Source organism: Lepus europaeus, chromosome 1 (assembly GCF_033115175.1).
Source record: "Lepus europaeus isolate LE1 chromosome 1, mLepTim1.pri, whole genome shotgun sequence".
Lineage (NCBI taxonomy): Eukaryota > Metazoa > Chordata > Mammalia > Lagomorpha > Leporidae > Lepus > Lepus europaeus.
Genome location: NC_084827.1, coordinates 175,847,924 through 175,865,924, shown reverse-complemented (window position 1 = coordinate 175,865,924; position 18,001 = coordinate 175,847,924). Strand labels below are relative to the sequence as shown.

The 18,001-nt window shown below is 43.2% G+C and overlaps 1 protein-coding gene across 1 annotated transcript in view; it reads right to left on the bottom strand.

Moving 5' to 3' along the window:
- PSMD1 (proteasome 26S subunit, non-ATPase 1) overlaps positions 1 to 18,001 on the bottom strand; it is a 98,700-nt gene that overhangs the window by 2,757 nt on the left and 77,942 nt on the right. Inside the window, exons 19-23 of the mRNA XM_062193382.1 lie at positions 11,953 to 12,055; positions 8,110 to 8,279; positions 5,455 to 5,547; positions 3,092 to 3,178; positions 2,439 to 2,585 (exon numbers count right to left, since the gene is read on the bottom strand). Coding sequence (XP_062049366.1) covers positions 2,439 to 2,585; positions 3,092 to 3,178; positions 5,455 to 5,547; positions 8,110 to 8,279; positions 11,953 to 12,055 — 600 coding nt within the window. The remainder of the gene's footprint in view (positions 1 to 2,438; positions 2,586 to 3,091; positions 3,179 to 5,454; positions 5,548 to 8,109; positions 8,280 to 11,952; positions 12,056 to 18,001) is intronic.

Genomic DNA, 18,001 nt, shown 5'->3' with positions numbered 1-18,001 from the left:
AAAGCTGCTGCCTGCAGTGCTGACATCCCACATGGCTCTGCTTTGGCACAGCACCAGTCCCAACCATTCCAATTTAAGAATATACTTTCCCAGGCACAGACCTGACTGGTGGCCTTAATGTGACTGTGGGAAGAACATGTATTATATAAATATGGTTAGTCTAATGCCCTCCTACTCAAAAACTGGACCTGGACCAGTAGCGTAATTATCACCTGGGAGCTAGTTAAAAATGCAGAAAAGGGGGCGGGCATTTGGCTCAGCTGCTGAGTGACTGCTTGGGACACCTGCTTCCCATATTGGAGTGGCTGGTTCGAGTCCGCACTACTCCATTTCTGACCCAATTTTCTGCTAATGCACACTCCGGGAGGTGGTGGTTCAAGTACTTGGGTCCCTGCCACCCACGTGGGAGACAAGCTTAGAGTTTCTGGCTCCAGGCTGGGGCCTGGGTCTTCCCTGGTTGTTATGGGCATTTGGCGGGTGTATCAGAGGCTGGAAGATCTCTCACTGTTTCCTTTCTTTCAAATAGAATGAAAATAAATAAAAAATTAAATATTTGTGAGATGACCACCAATAGGACACAAGAGAATCTGCAAATAAAAAGCCAATTTTTTTTCCCTACAGCAATTTCAGAACAATGGAGAGAATAACTTAAATGCTACAGATATCTGAATGTTTTCATGTTAATCTACAAACCCTTGTGAGGCAAGCCAATGAAAAAATAGATGGGAAACAAAAGGCAAGCTGACTATAGCAACAATTCTATTAAACTCTCTCTCGAACATATTAGCAGAGGTAAATTCAAACATGGCAACCATTCACCCATATCTGGAGTGCTAACCTTATTCTATTTGCTTGCCTGTGTCAAAGGAAACGGAAAGTGGCTCTCTGTAATTGAATCAGTCAACAGAGGCAGGGCACATCTGGAAAAAGTGTATTTCTCCCAAAGCCCATTACTGGGAAGGAAAGAAGCGCAGCCCATTAGTCAGATGACTCAGCGATGCGTGAGAGTCTCTGCAGCTCAACCTCATCTGATTTTGCTTCCTCAGAACCCCGCCCGCCAGCTCTGACACTGGTGTGTCTTCATGGATTTCTGAGCTAGTTCCCTTCTCCCAACATGCACATACCCACACACAGTCACCCCAATTCTCTCCCTTAAAAAGTCCATTTTTCTCTAAGAAGATGTATTTTATCACTGGATTCTACCTTTACAGTGAATACTCACCCCAAGAACAATCAAAGTAGATGGCTACTGTACTAATCTTTTTCTTTTTAAATTTTATTTTTATTTTATTTTTTTGACAGTCAGAGTGGACAGTGAGAGAGACAGAGAGAAAGGTTTTCCTTTGCCGTTGGTTCACCCCCTAATGGCCGCTGCGGCGCACTGCGCTGATCCGAAGGCAGGAGCCAGGTGCTTCTCCTGGTTTCCCATGCGGGTGCAGGGCCCAAGCACTTGGGCCATCCTCCACTGCACTCCCGGGCCACAGCAGAGAGCTGGACTGGAAGAGGGGCAATCGGGACAGAATCTGGCGCCCCGACCTGGACTAGAACCTGGGGTGCCGGCACCGCAGGCAGAGGATTAGCCTATTGAGCTGCGGCGCCGGCCTACTGTACTAATCTTAAGGCCTGTGAAGTTTCCTTGGACCTCCTAATGGACAAACAGAGATGGCTCTTCTACCTACAGAAAAGGCCTACTTTCACAAGAGGGCTTCCTATGATTTTGAAACATGTGGCTGTAGGTTAAGCTACTACAATGTGCTTATCTAAAATCAAAGAATCCAGCTCAAATTCTACAATGTAACCAATATATGGAAAGAGCTGTTTACAGCTCTACACAGCTTAGACTTATTAATAGCTTATGTGTTGGTGACAAAGTTACGTAGAAAGCAATAAAGGGGCTGCTATCCATGTCAGAGCACCAGATTGAGGCCTGGTTGTTCTGCTTCCAATCCAGCTCTCTGCTGGTGCGCTTGAGAGGGCAGCAGATGACGGACGAAGTACTTGGGTTCCTGCTACCCATGTGGGAGACCAGGACAGAGCTCCCAACTCCTGGCTTCAGACTGGCCTGGCCCTAGCTGTTGCAGCCATGAACCATGAAAACCGAGGCAGAGATAGGTTCAGTACCTGGCCTAAGGTCATAGAGCTGTGAGTGGCAGAATCAAAATTCCAAGTGGTTCAGTGCGGCTCTATAGTCTGTTTGTTCCTTAGGCTATCTTAGGAACTTTTTATAAGTCTGTGGTACAAGAAGGGAGTTTATAGGGTTACACACAGAAAAGAAAAGCTTCCTCAAATCTACATGAAAAAAAGACAATGTTCTCTAACTTGCTAAGAAATTTAGTACTAGCAAGTCTGTCCCAAGTTTTTGGAGATTTCTCATTGTGTCAGTATTTCACTGACCTACAGACTAATTTACCATGAGCTAAGCGCCACTGGTAACTTACTGGTTTGAAAGGCTGGTATCTACAGGTCTCTGGCATGGTAAGGACCTTCAGCTGGGCAGGCATAACTCGGGCTGGGTTATCTAGTAACTGAAAGTTTGGCTCAGGTTCTTTTTTCTTCTCTTTTTCTTCCTTTTTTTCTGCTTCATCCTAGAAAATTAAAAAGCAAAGAAAGAAAACAAAAGTTCAATAAAGGTACATTTCTGTTCCTACTGAGCAACTATTATGTGCAAAATTAAAGACACAACACAAGTACAACTCAGAGGGTAGAGTAACTCTGCTTGGGGTGAGGATGGTATTTGACTTTAAGGGATGAGAAAGGTTTTCTACAAGCGGAGGTTAGAAAAAGAATCCTGTTTACGCCCCTCGCCTAACAAGGGCCTTTCTTTCTCCCACCGTAATCTCACTGTCTGCTGAAAATCTGACTCCACCCCTCAAAACTCATTTTAGTTGCTGTTTTCTCCAGGACCTCATTATTCTTCCCACAAAGGGATATCATTTCTAGTTTCTTCCAAGTAAAATGATATGAATCCACGTGCTGGGAATAGGATGATTATTTGAAGGAAGCCAACTACGAGGTCTAATAACCGTAAACCAAAGAGGAATCTGGGGCATGACAGATACAGCAACCCATGAAATCACCAAGGTACACGTACCACTTCCATTTTCTCCTCCTCCTTTTTTTCTTTTTCTTTTTCCTTCTTTTTAGCCTTGGCAGTGATAGATAACACAGCAGTGGAAACCTACAGGAAGAACAGGGTAAGCTGTTATAATCTCATACCAATACACAAATATGCAACCTAAAGAAAACTCAGCCCTGTAATACTATTCAGTGTCCTGGAAATAAGGATTATAAAGAACAAAAGAATCCTATCATAAATGGAGAAAGCAAGCAGGGCACTTATTTACATAATTTACTAAAATAGTTATCAGGAGAATCTGTAGCTCCTTGGAGGCCTGTGTCTATTAGAACTTTAATATGTTTTGATCTGTGGCCTACCCTGGAAAGAAATTTGCTATTACGTACTTTCTAAAAATTAAAAATTTTTATTATTTGTTTGAGAGGCAGAGTGACACGGAGACAAAGAGTGCTCCCATCCACTGCTTCACTCCCAAACTGCCAGTAACAAACAAGGCCAAAACCATAAGCCAGGAATTTAATCACAGTCTCCCATGTGGGTGGCAGGGATCCAAGTATCTGAGCCATTGTTGCTGGCTCCAAAAGTCTGCATTAACAGGTAGCTGGAGTTAAGAGCAATGCTGAGGGGCCGGTGCCCAGCTCACTTGGTTAATCCTCTGCCTGAGGCACCAGCATCCCATATGGATGCCAGGTTCTAGTCCCGGCTGCTCCTCTTCCAGTCCAGCTCTCTGCTGTGGCCCGGGAAGGCAGTGGAGGATGGCCCAAGTGCTTGGGCCCTGCACCCACATGGGAGACCAGAAGGAAGCACCTGGCTCCTGGCTTTGGATTGGTGTAGCTCCAGCCGTAGCGGCCTTTTAGGGGGTGAACCCATGGAAGGAAGACCTTTCTCTCTGTCTCTCTCATATTGTGTGTAACTTTACCTCTCAAATTACAAAAAAAAAAAAAAAAAAAAAAAAAAAAAAAAAAAGAGCCATGGCTGAGTATCAATCCCAGGTACTCCAGTGTGGGACACAGGTGTCTTAACCACCAGGTCGAATGCCCACGGGAAACACAAACACTTCCTCTAGTGCTGGTCACTGTATGGATGTTCTTACTGGGCTACATTCCCCGCAGTGCTGATACACAAAGGCTGAGTGCTTAGCCTAGCATTCTGCAGTGGGTCTCACTGAAATGAAAGGTAAAACAGAAACTTCGAAAAACCAGGCAATATTGGTATAAAAGCTGACCCTGCTCTGAAACCAAAAAGAAGGTCCAAAGCATAGCGGATGAAATAAGAATGTGCATTAAATTTGGTCAATTGTTTCCATCAATTTTGGTAAAACTGCCAATATGAAACATTATCTTAAGAGAAAGAAGCACTTTCTTATATAGAAGTTGTCATGAAAGGATAATTTTACTGAGTAGATTCATGGGCAAGTGCAGCTCTCTAATGTGTTATTCTTGGATTCCACTCATATCAATGAGTTCCTCAAACACTGTTAGTAGAAGTATGAACTGGTTATGTCTATTTTGAAAGGCAAATTAGTACCTATGAAAATAAGTAATGGGCATTACCTTTTAAAATAATAACATTCTATTTATTTAATATTTAACATTTAATTTTATTTAATTTTAATTTACTTATTATTTAATATCTATTTAATATTAATATTTATAATAATAATAATTTTTAAAAGATTTATTTATTTGAATGTCAGAGTTAGAGAGGAGAGGCAGAGAGATAAAGATCTTCCATCCATTGGCTCACTAACCAGATGGCTGCAACAGCCAGGGCTGGGCCAGGCCAAAGCCAGGAGCCAGGAGCTCCATCGGAGTCTCCCATTTGCATGCAGGGACCTAAGCTTTTGGGCCATTTTCTGCTGCTTTCCTAGGAGCATTAGCAGGGAGCTGCATTGGAGTAGAGCAGCCAGGACTCAAACTGGTGCTCATATGGGATGCCAGCGTTGCAGGTGATGGCTTAATCCATTGTGCCACAACACTGGCCCCTGTGCACTTCTTTTGATCAAACAATTTCACATCTAAGATGCTAACCTACAGATAGATTTGCACAAGACATTCATTCTAGTAGTAGTGACAAATCAGAGATAACCTTTTAAATGTACATCAAATAAAGAACTAGTAAAACAAATAACGGCATATAAAAATATTTTTCTGCACAAAGACAACCTTCAGAGTGATTCATAGGATGAGTTTTGGGACATGGGACTTGGGTGACAAGGACAGAAAAAGGGGTTTTACTTTACATTCTTGTTATATTCGTATTCTGGTAATGTTAGATTTCATCAGAAGTGTTACTTTATTTAAAACCAAATCCAAGTAAAACATACACTAGCTCCTATATGTCAGTATGAATACTGCTCAAGAAAGAAAAGAACCCACCTTTTCTTTTTCTTTTTCTTTTGGTACTTCCAGAGGAGCAGGATATGCAAATGTGGATGGTTTACAGTTGGATTTATACTGAACTTTCGGCATCTGGAGAAATAAAATAAATTTTCTCCCTTCATTAAAATAATTAATATGAAAATTTCAATACTCTCTCTTTCAACAAACATACAAATTCAAAGAGACACCAGAAGTTTCAATGCAGGCTAAATGTTCAATTACAGAGTGACTCAATGTTGTGACTCCCTTCTGAAAAGCATCCCCTTCTATTTTATTAGTTTTTGGGTGCTTTACAGACTATCTGCATTTCTCTATACTTTCCTGAAATTCTGTGCCTTTGAACAGGCCTTCCTTTATAAAGATTTATTTATTTGAAAGGCATAGTTACACAAGGGTCAGGGCTGGGCCAGGTTGGAGCCAGGAGCTTCAACCAAGTCTACCAGTAGGTGCAGGGGTCCAAGGACTTGGGCCATCTTCCACCGCTTTCCCAGGCCATTAGCAGGGAGCTGGATCGGAAGTGAAGCAGCTAGAAATTGAGCAGGTGCCCATATGGGATGCTGACATTACAGGCAGCAGCTTAACCTGTTATGCCACAATGCCGACTCCTCTTCCCACACCCCCCAAGATTTATTTATTTTGAAAGTCAGAGTTACAGAGAGCGAGGGAGAGATTGAGAGATTTTCTTCATCCACTGGTTTATTTCCCAGATGGCTACAATGGCCAGCACTAGGCCAAGTGGAAGCCAGGAGCTTCCCTGGTCACCCAAGTCTCCCACATAGGTGGCAGGGGCCCAAACACTTGGACTATCTTCTCAGACTTCTCAGACTATTTTCTCAGACCACTAGCAGGGAGCTAGATAAGAAGTGGAGCAGCCAGGACATGAACCAGCCCCCACATGCGTCACAGGCGGCAGCATAACTGGCTGTGTCGTTACTGACAACCCATCCTGCTCTACTGGGCTAAGTCCTACTCATGATACGAGCATTACATCAATTGTGACTTCCTTTGTAAAGAGTTAACTATTTTTTCTGCATACTAAACTTCCACATCCCTTCATGATCCACACTAACAACTTGGACAAGTCTGTATACAGTTTCTACATCATCTAATTGTGTCTTTTAAGAGTCTAACCTGAGCCCAATGGAAAGTCAGTTTCACATTACTCCCCAACCAGTTTTAAAGTTCACTAGCCTGAATTTCTCTGTCTACCCAATTTGCCTTGATGGAGGATGGTAGCAGCCACTGCTTACGAGGATAAGGAACCTTATCTTCTCTATTCCACTTCCATTGAAAAGAATGAAAACAGAGGTCATAAAATTATTTGGCAGAGGATAAAAATCTCTGAAGGTTATAGAGGATATCTAATTATGACATTAAAGGCTAGGGATTGGCAAATAAAGATTGTTCTCAGAAATAAAACTAACCATATCTACACAAGTGAGCAGTTCTAATACTGAAATACATAAATGGCTGTCCAGCTATACTGAAAACATCAGTACAATGAAATACTCAGTCTTTACCAGCCAATTCTAAGCCTAAACATTTTCCACTCTGAAAATTTAATAGCACATTTTAACAACAGCGATGACCAGATGTAAGTTATTTAGAGGTTAAGCCTTTTGACCTTTAAAAAACAAGATGACGAATCATCAGGCTACAAGACTGAGAAAGACTTAAACATAAACCCCATTAAAGAAAAAAAAATTAGGCCAGCGCTGTCACACCGGGTTCTACTCCCGGTCGGGGCACCGGATTCTGTCCCGGTTGCCCCTCTTCCAGGCCAGCTCTCTGCTGTGGCCCGGGAGTGCAGTGGAGGATGGCCCAAGTGCTTGGGCCCTGCACCCGCATGGGAAACCAGGAGAAGCACCTGGCTCCTGCCTTCGGATCAGCGCGGTGCGCCGGCCCTGGCGGCCATTGGAGGGTGAACCAACGGCAAAGGAAGACCTTTCTCTCTGTCTCTCTCTCTCTCTGTCCACTCTGCCTGTCAAAAAAAAAAAAAAAAAAAAATTAACAACGTGAGGATAGGGTAAGCAACCCCTTAAGTCTGAAGGAATGACTGGCTTCATTCTGTCAGGCTCTGGCTCCTCACTGCTGTCTTATTTTCTGCCACTACAAGGGGTATTCATTCCCCGCATGGTAATAATCCCTCTGACACCTGTCACTTCAGTACCCCTAACTGCAACGTGTCCCTGTCTCAGACCTCCATCCCTTATTATTAAGATTTAGAGGAAGTCCTCATTCTGCCTTGTCCAATTACTGTAGTAGGACTCTAACAAGCATCCACTGATTGCAAACTCATCTAAAATGCAAATCTCATGTCATTTATATGCTTGAAATCCTTTAAGAGTTCCCATAGCCTCCAGTATTAAACACAATTCATCAGAGTGGTCCATAAAGTCTCTTCATATCTTTGTACAAGCTCCCTTTCTCAACATTCCTTCTCACTGACTTGCCCAAGTTATATAGCTCATAACAAGATCTGATTGTCAAAACTTCCACTGACACACACTACTCAAGGTGATGATGCAACTGGAGGGGAAAAGGCACTACTGATGAGACACTAATTCATCTTTGATATTTCAGAGAAACTGTGGTGAGTGAGTGGTGAATACGAACAGGATAGACCGGAAAGCTGAGGTCTTCCAAACATACCTTTAAGTCCTTATTAAGGCCGATGACACAGGTAGGGGTATAAGCCAATGACAGGAAGTGTGAAAGAGGAAACCAGAACCAGAACTGTGTAAAGACAAGGACACCAACCACAGAAGGCATATGAGTGTGCCCAGTCCTGGACTGTAAGGAGATTGTCACATTGTGACCACCTGTAGGAGAACAGAGAAACCATAAATAACAACCCAGCAGGACAATAATAAAGATTTCTAGGGGCCAACATTGTGATGCAGCAGGTTAAGCTGCTACTTGCAACACTGGCATCCCACATGAGCACTGACCAGTCTGAGTTCCAGCTCACCATTTCCAATCCAACTCCCTGCTAACGCTCCTGGGAGAGCGGAGCTTGGGCCCAGGCCATCCACGACGGAGATACAAACGGAGTTCCTGGCTCCTGGCTCTGGCTTAGCCCAGCCTCAGCCCTTGTGACTATTTGGGGAGTAAATAAGCGATGAAAGTTTCTGTCACCAAGTAAATAAGTAATCTCTCTTTTTTTAATTTTAAAGATTTATTTTATTTGAAAGGCAGAGTTAGGGAGAGACAGGGAGGGGCTTCTATCTGCTGGTTCACTTCCCAAATGGCTGCAACAGCTGGGGCTGGGCCAGGCTGAAGCTGGGAGCCAGGAGCTCCTTCTGGGTCTCCCATGTGGATCAAGAGGCCCAAGCACCTGAACTGTCCTCTGCTCTTTCCCAGTGCATTACCAGAGAGCTGAACCCGAAGTGGAGCAGCCAGGACTCAAACTGGCACCCATTTGAGAGGCCAGCACTGCAGGCAGTAGATTAGCCTGTCTCGCCACAGCACCCGCCCCAATAAATAAATCTTAAACACAAAGATTTTTAGGGATTATACTAGGGAAGCACCCGGTGATCATTTAATGGTCACAGTTCACACAGTCTAACATGGAGTTCTTCAAATTAGTCACTTAACTGTTTAGGGTCTCTAAATTGTAGGCCAGAAGAGGATCCAAACTGTGATGCTAAATTAACTTGTATTACATATCTCCTAAAGGCAGAGTGACAGAGAGGGAGAGATACAGGGAGAGAGATCTTCTATCTGCTGGTTTACTCCCTAAATGGCTGCAACTGTTAGGTCTGGGTCAGGCTAAGCCAGGAGGCAGGAACTTTATCCTGGTCTCCCATGTGGGTAGCAGGAGCACAAGTACTTGGGTCATCTTCTGCTGCCTTTCCAGGCGCTTCAGCAACAAAACTGGATCAGAAATGGAGCAGCTGGGACTTGAACTGGCACTCCAATATAGGATACCAACGTTGCAAGCACTAGTTTAACCTACTGTGCCACAATGTTGGCTCCTGTATTGGTTTTTAATGTGTTAATTTAAAGTAAAAGTATAATACATATCATATCTGCAAGCAAACAGCAAAGAGGCAGGGGATAAATATTTGCTTAGTTTAACTTTCTGCTTTAATTATAACGTCTGAATGCACAAAGACACATATTTACAATATTCTCATACATTCATTAAAATTCTATAATAGCAAATATTTTCTCTTATTTTAGTTAACATAAAATTATTAGAATTATGAGAAATGTCCATTAATAACTGTGTCCAACTACAGAAAAACCTAAGAAGTACCAACCATTACTCTGTGAATTTCTGAGTAACTTAAACTGGCAGGGGGCAGCTCTGACATTAACTAGCTGTATGACTCCTGACAATTCACTTCACGTCCAAGAGTTTTTTTTTTTCCCATTGGCAAATGAGGATTTGAACCTGAGCAGAAGGTGCTTAAAAGATGTATTTATTTGAAAGCAAAGTTAGAGAGAGAGGGGGAAAATCTTCTATCCACTGGTTCACTCCTTGGATGGCCACCATGGCCAGAGCTGGGCTGATCTGAAGCCAGGAGCCAGGAGCTTCTCTGGGTCTCCTTCGAGGGTGCATCTTCTGCTGCCTTCCCAGGCGCATCAGCAGGGAGCTGAATCCAAAGTAGAGCAGCCGGGACTCGAACCAGAGCACATATGGGATGCCAGTGTCACCGATGGCAGTTTAACCTGCTCCGCAACAATGCCAACCCCAAGGACATTGCTCTATCTTTTGAAGCAGACCATACTGTAAATTTAGACAGTGTAGTGTGTTATCCTCTGCCTCTAGGGTCAGCTTTATTAAAGATAGGTGGAAAGCAATTAGAACAAGCCTGTTAGTAAAGTGCTCAGTGAGCTGGGGTTGAGTTTTTCAATTTTCTTAGTATTTTGAGACTATGCATAGTTACTTCTTTTTATGTCTTTCTTTAAAAAAAAAAAAAAAAGATTTATTTATGTGAAAGGCAGAGGCAGAGATAGAAAGAAGTCTTCCATTTGCTAGTTCACTTCCCGAATGGCTGTAATGGCCACAGCTGTGTTGATCTGAAGCCAGGAGCCAGGTGCTTCTTCTGGGTCTTCCACAAGGGTGCAGTGGCCCAAGGTGTTGGGCCATCTTCTTCTTTTTTTTAAAGATATATTTTATTTATTTGAAAGAGTTACAGAGGTAGAGATAGAGAGAGAGGTCTTCCATCTGATGGTTCACTCCCCAAATGGCTGTTCACTCCCGCAAGGGCCAGAGCTGAGCCAATCTGAAGCCAGGAGCCAGGAGCTTCTTCCGGGTCCCTCATGGGGTGCAGGACTTGGGCCATCTTCCACTGTTTTCCCAGGCCACAGCAGAGAGCTGGATCAGAAGAGGAGCAGCTGGGACTAGAACCGGCGCCCACATGGGATGCCGGCGGTTCAGGCCAGGGCCCTAACCCATTGTACCACAGTGCCAGCCCCTTGGGCCATCTTCTATTGCTTTCTCAGGCCATAGCAGAGAGCTGGATCAGAAGTAGAGCAGCTGGGACTTAACTGGTGCCATATGGGATGTCAGCACTGCAGGTGGTGGCTTTACCCGCTATGCCACAGTGCTGCCCCACCCCTCCCCAGGATGTGTTTATTTATTTGATAGAGTTACACAGAGAGAGGGAGAGACAGACAGATTTGACCCACTGGTTCACTCCCCAAATGGTTGCGAGGGCTAGGCTGAAGCCAGGAACCAGAAGCTTCTTCCAGGTCTCCTACGTGGGTAGCAAGGGCTTAAGCACTTGGGTTACCTTCCAGAACTGTTCCCAGTCAATTAACAAGGAGCTGGATCAGAAGTGGCACAGCCATATGGGATGCCAACATTGTAGGAGGCAACTTTATACCCTATGTCACAATGTGAGCCCTTATATTTTTTTAAAGACTTACTTATTTATTTGAAAGGCACAGTTAATGGGAGGGATGTAGATAGCTTCCATCCACTGGTTCACTCCCCAAATGGCTGCAACAGTTGGAGATGGGTCAGATTGAAGCCAGAGCCTGGAACTGCATGTGGTTCTCTCAGGTGGATGATAGGTCGTCTTCTGCTGCTTTCCCAGGCATGTTAGCAGGGAACTGGCTTGGAAGTGGAGCAGCCAGGACTCGAACTGGTACTCATATGGGATGCTGATGTCCCAGGAGATAGCTTAACCTGCTGTGCCACAACACCAGCCCCTATAATTTTTTTCTTTAATATACATTTTTGCAAACTTTTTGAAGATCTTGTATAGGCATAGATTTCAATTTTTTTATACCAAAAAACTCTTTTAATTCCATTTCTCTATGAATTTTCTGAAGCCCTGTATGGCTGATCCTGCAAAGCCTAACAGTCTGCACTCTTAACCAATTCTACTAAAAGTGATGTCTATGAACTGCAGCCTCCAGTTTTCTCCAAGAATAATTAGCCTCAGATTGTTTCCACTGTGTCATACAGTTAGAGCATTTGATGAACTATTTATAAAGTTTAGTTTAAATAAATCGATCTGGGAGATGTAAAAATGTTACCTGCATCCAGTATGCCCTGGGCCAGAATAGCGCCAAACTTAGCCATGACATCATCATGCTTATCATTGATGACTTTGGAATACAGCTGTCTGAACTGATTCACCTGAGGGAGCAAGAAAAAGAATTACACTCTAATTCATTTGCTGTTCTGTTTATAGATTGTCCAAATGGCAATGAGATTTATTTCCGAATTTCACAACATCCAAAATGCCAGACTTGAAAGCAGAACAGTTCTGTGGCTGAAATCACGGGCGTTATGGCTTTCCTGTGTGGGGGTACCAGTTCTGTTTTCAATCCTCGTTCTGCAGTGGATGATTCAGGCTCGAGGGAATGCTGAATGTGATTTCCTACCGCTCCACTGTTAGTCAGCAGGCCTCAACAGCCCACGTGAACACTAAGGCTTTTGTTGCACTCTGAACTACAGTAATGCTGCTTAGTAACAACCTTGCAGATTTCCTAACAGGCACAGTCCTTCCTTTCCACCTTAAAGAAAACTATCCATCACCAAAGCTGTGGGAGATATATTTTGGATTAAGTATATTCACATATAAAGATTTTTCATTATCTACACACATTCATTTTCTGAAGACTAGTACAAAATTGAAATGTGCTGACTTACTTGGGGTAGGATTACTGATACTTTCTGTTTGTTTATTTTCTGCATTAAAATTAATATGTATTACTTTTATAATTAAAAATAATATTTATATACTATATTCTTTATAAAGTGAGTCCTTTAAATCTCTTTGGGTGACAAACTATTTTATGCTTCTTCTATGTCTTACACTTCTTTGTTTTCCCAACAGTGCTTTTCAAATGGTAGGCACTCAGGAAGAAGTCTGCTTGTTCAAGAAGCACATGATCATGGAGCTCCCCAAATCTGCCAAAAGCAGAAAATACCAAACTTGAGTTTCCTAATATGATGACCTTCTTCACATCACACATTCTTTCAGAATCTCTTCCCCTCTTCCTTTGCATTGGTCTGGGAGGCCAACTGTGGTAAAATGGCAGACAAATACAGAATCAGACAACCCTGGCTTAGGAACATCTCTGCTCTTAGAAATTGTGTGGGTGGGGCTGGCACTGTGGCACAGTCTGTTAAAGCCCTGGGCCTGTAGCATGGGCATCCCATATGGGCGCCAGTTCGAGTCCCAGCTGCTCCATTTTCGATCCAGCTCCCTGCTAATGCACCTGGGAAAGCAGTGGAGGATGGCCCAAGTCCTTGGGCCCCTGCACCCATGTGGGAGACCTGGAAGAAGCTCCTGGCTTCAGATCAGCTCAGCTCCAGCCACTGTGGCAGTTTGGGGAGTGATCCAGCAGATGGAAGTCCTTTCTCTCTCTCTCTCTATCTTTACCTCTCTAACTCTGCCTTCAAATAAAAAAAAGAAATCTTAAAAAAAAAAAAAAAAGAAAGAAACTGTGGGTTGACTGTCAGCTTTTCTGAGCCTCAGTTTTTTTATCCCTACAGGGATTCTAGCAGCAACCTTACATGGCTTTTGGAAAGATTGTATCAAATAATGTACAAAAGGCATTTCACAGTCAAAAGCATGGCTATCTTACCATTGGGGGTAAAATCCTACCAGCCCTTCCTTGGCAATCAAAATACTGCTAACAAAATAACATTCCTTAAATGTGGGCCTCACTTTTTCTTCAGAGGCGACAACAGAACACAGTGGGAAAGCCAATGAACGGACCCTGGAAATCAACGGCACGTGACAGTTTGTAAGTCACTCACTGCTCTAGGCCTTACAAAACTATAAAACCCAGTACAATTAAATGATCACTAAAAAATCCCAAGGTCTGATGCTTTTATTCTGGTTCAACAGGTCAAATTCCTTTGATTCTGAACTTATTTTAGATGACTACTTACATTACCTTAAATAGGATGGAAATTTTATGAGCTTAAGGTTTATGAAATATTTCACGAACTTATAAAAGAAACACTGGACAAAGCATTGTATGTACACTATAGAGAGTAACTTAGGGCCAGCACTGTGGCATAGTACACCAGGCTTCTGCATGTCGCCCCGGCATACCACATGGGCGCCAGCTCGTGTCCCGGCTGCCCCTCTTCATATCCAGCTCTCTACTGCGGCCTTTTGAATAAATTAAGAAAAAATCCCAGATGATGTTCTCAGTCTTCTTCTCAATGTTATTTATTATTATTATTATTATTATTTGGCAGTTTCTTGAAGTGTTTTCTTTCTATTACCACTGACACCATTAAGAATACAAGTCCATATCTTACAGCAATAGTATGGTAATATAGAGAGACTATGGTTCATAAATACTTTATGCTGTAAAATATCACAATATAAAATTTCATGCTTATAATTTCATCTTACAAAATTTCTCTACAGAAATATTTCTAGGCAATCACCAAATCTGACAACCTTACCGAAACTACGATTTATTTCAAAATGGCAGCAGCCTACCTAACTTGGCTAAACAAGATCCTACCGGGGTAGGCAGCTGGCATAGCAAGATGCCACGTGGGACACGCACATCCCACAGTGCCTGGGTTTGACTCTGGCTCCACTGCTGAGTCCAGCTTCCTAGTAAAGTGTACCCTGGAAGAAGCACGTGATAGTCAAGTATTTGGGTCCTTGCTACCCATGTGAGAGACTGCATTGATTTCCTGTTTCCTAATTTTGGCCACATCTAGCCCTATTCTCAACTTTTGTGGGCATACAGGGAATAAATCAACAGATATGAGATCTCTCTCTGCCTTTAACAAAATTTAATTAAATGTGATACTACTTCTACAAGAGTAGTTCTCAATGGTGGGAGAAGATTCCTTGTACATAGCTTTAGGTCACAAGATATTAGGCAAGGAGGAGCACCAGATCTATTCTTATACTGTAATATTTTGATCCAATTTTATTAATTTTTAAAATTTATTTTAAGTGACAGAAAAAGAGAATCTCTCATCTACTTGTTCATTCCTCAAATGGCCAAAATAGCCAGGGGTAGGTCAGGCCTGGAATTCCATATGGGTCTCCAATGTGGGTGACAGGAGCCCACGTACTTTGGACATCTTCCGTGGCTTTCCCAGGTGCATTGCCAGGGAGCTGGATTGGAAGCAGAGCAGCCAAGACCTGAATAGGCAATCCAATATGGGAATGCCAGCACTGCAGGAGGCAGCTTAACCTGCTGCACTACAACGCTGATGCCTGCCCCAATCCAATTTTAGTATATGTATATATACTGCTTAAAAGAACACTCCAACCCAATTTTATGATTAATATGTACATGATCAAATAAATGCTAAAACAAAAGTTGTATTTCTTACTGAGTAGAACAGGGCTCCTGAGACAAAATAGCTCCAGGTACCTATAAAAGGATGTCATTCTAGTTAAATGTTTATCTTTGGCCTCAGGGACCTATAAATGGGTTTGTAAACATCCAGGGATGTGCGCACAGTCCTGGCTATGTGTTTGTGGGAGGAAGCAAGCAAGAAACTGACAGAAGGAAAACAAACCCGCACTGGATTTGCTTAAACTGATATCACAATGCATAGAGCTAAGTGCTAGGGATGAGGCATATATTAATGATTATATTAAACTATCATTTTTGTATCTCATAAAACATGTGAGAAATTTCTCTTTTGGATTTTTTTGAGTAGGGGTTGTAATTATTGATGAAATGAACATCTGTATTTTTCGGACATTTTCACTTTATTTCACTGAATGGTTTACAACCTTATGACTAGTACCATGTAGCTTTGAGAATTTACTTCTCTTCAGAGCTTAATAGTTTTTGACTTTTTGGCAAAATGTCCCATACTGCTCCTAGTATACCACTGTTGTCTTTCTGGTGATTATCAGGTGAAGGAGAGATGGTATAAACTACAGTGCATGAAATCCTTTACCACTCGCTAAGTAACAGAAAAATAAATAGAACCTAAAACTTCAAAGAATTCCTAAGCTAAATAACAACATCACTCTAAGAGGCAGTGTCTCCTGAAAGAATTTTGACTTTGCACATATTCACATTTGTCCACCCAGTTCATATTAACGGCAAAGACTCCCAGCTGTAACTTCATTCATTTCAAATTTCTTAATTAGTACAAGATTCTGAGGACAGGAGTGTTCTCATGCATTCACAGTTGACTTGGTTTAACAATATATCTTGGCGTGATCAAAAACTATTAAATAATTGAAATTTTTTAAAATATGAAATTTAGTAGAGCTGAAAGTTTTTTTTTTTTTTTAAGATTTACTTATTTGGGGGCTGGTGCTGTGGCATAGCAGGTAAGCACCGTCTGCAGTGCCGGCATCCCATATAGTTGCCAGTTTGAGTCCCTGCTGCTCCTCTTCCAATCCAGCTCTATGTTATGGCTAGGAAAGCAGTCGAAGATGGCCCAAGTTGGGTCCCTGCATCTGCATGGGAGACCAGCAAGAAGCTCCTGGCTCTTGGCTTCAGATTAGCCCAGCTCTGGCCATTGCAGTCATTTGGAGAGTGAACCAGTGGATGCAAGACCTCTCTCTCTGTGCATCTCTGTAACTCTGCCTTTAAAAAAAAAAGATTTAGCCGGCGCCGTGGCTTAACAGGCTAATCCTCCGCCTTGCGGCGCCGGCACACCAGGTTCTAGTCCCGGTCAGGGCACCGATCCTGTCCTGGTTGCCCCTCTTCCAGGCCAGCTCTCTGCTGTGGCCAGGGAGTGCAGTGGAGGATGGCCCAAGTTCTTGGGCCCTGCACCCCATGGGAGACCAGGAGAAGCACCTGGCTCCTACCATAGGAACGGCGCAGTGCGCCGGCCACAGTGCGCCTACCGCGGCGGCCATTGGAGGGTGAACCAACGGCAAAAAGGAAGACCTTTCTCTCTGTCTCCCTCTACTGTCCACTCTGCCTGTCATTAAAAAAAAAAAAAGATTTATTTATTTGAAAGAGTTCCAGAGAGGCAGAGGCACAGAAAGAGATCTTCCATCTGCTGGTTCATTCTCCAAATGGCCACAATGGCTGGAGCTGGGCTTATCTGAAGCCAGGAGCTTCTTGTGGGTCTCCCATGCAGATGTAGGGGCCCAAGGACTTGAGCCATCTTCTACTGCTTTCCCAAGCAGTAGAAAAGTGGAATAGGAGCAGCTGGGTCTGGAACCAGCGCCAGCTTTACCCGCTATGCCACAGCCCCGGCACCATAGCTGAAGGCTTTTAAAAACTATTAAGCTTATGCTATCCCACCCTGAAAAGACTGTCTCATCATTTGCATAGAGGCTATCATTGTTACAACGAGCTCCAGAGCAGAGATGGGGAAGATGGTGAAATAGCTGTCTTGTTGACAATGCCAGTAGTATGAAATGAACATGTGAAACTGAAGCGAGGAAGTCTATATCCTCCTTGGCCTAAACTAACTTCTTTAATGACATTATTCAGTTGGACAACCTCAAAAAGCTCAGCAGATCCAAAGCAGAAATGAAAGATGGAAATGTCACTCATATGATAGCTATTTTTTAAAAATAACTTTTATTTATTTATTTCAAAGTCAGTTACAGAGAAAGGCAGAGACAGGACAGAGAGATCTCCTAGCCACTGGTTCATTCCCCAAATGGCTACAATGGCCAGTGCTGGCTATATCAGACCAAAGCCAGGAGCCAGCAGTCAGCAGCTACATCAGTGTCTCCCACATGGGTGGCAGGAGCCCAAACCCTTGGATCATCTTCTGCTACTTCTCCCAGGTCATTAGCAAAGAGCTGGATCGGAAGTGGAGCAGCAGGGACACAAACTGGTGTCCATATGGGTGCCCATCACAGGTGGTGGCTTTACCCACTAAACTGCAATGCTGGCTCTAAAGGCTGCTCTTTTTAAAAAGTAAAAGGTGCTGGCGCTGCGGTGTAGTAGGTTAAGCCTCTGCCTGTGGTGCTGGCATCCCATATGTTGCAGCCATATGGGGAGTGAACCAGCAGATGGAAATGCTCCCTCTCTGTAATAAATAAATCAATCTTAAAAGATGAAAAAAATGGGACCAGAGTTGTGGTGCAGTGGGTTAAGCCACTGCCTACAGGGGCAGCATCCCATGTGGGTGAGAGTCTGTGTCTCAGCTGCTCCACTT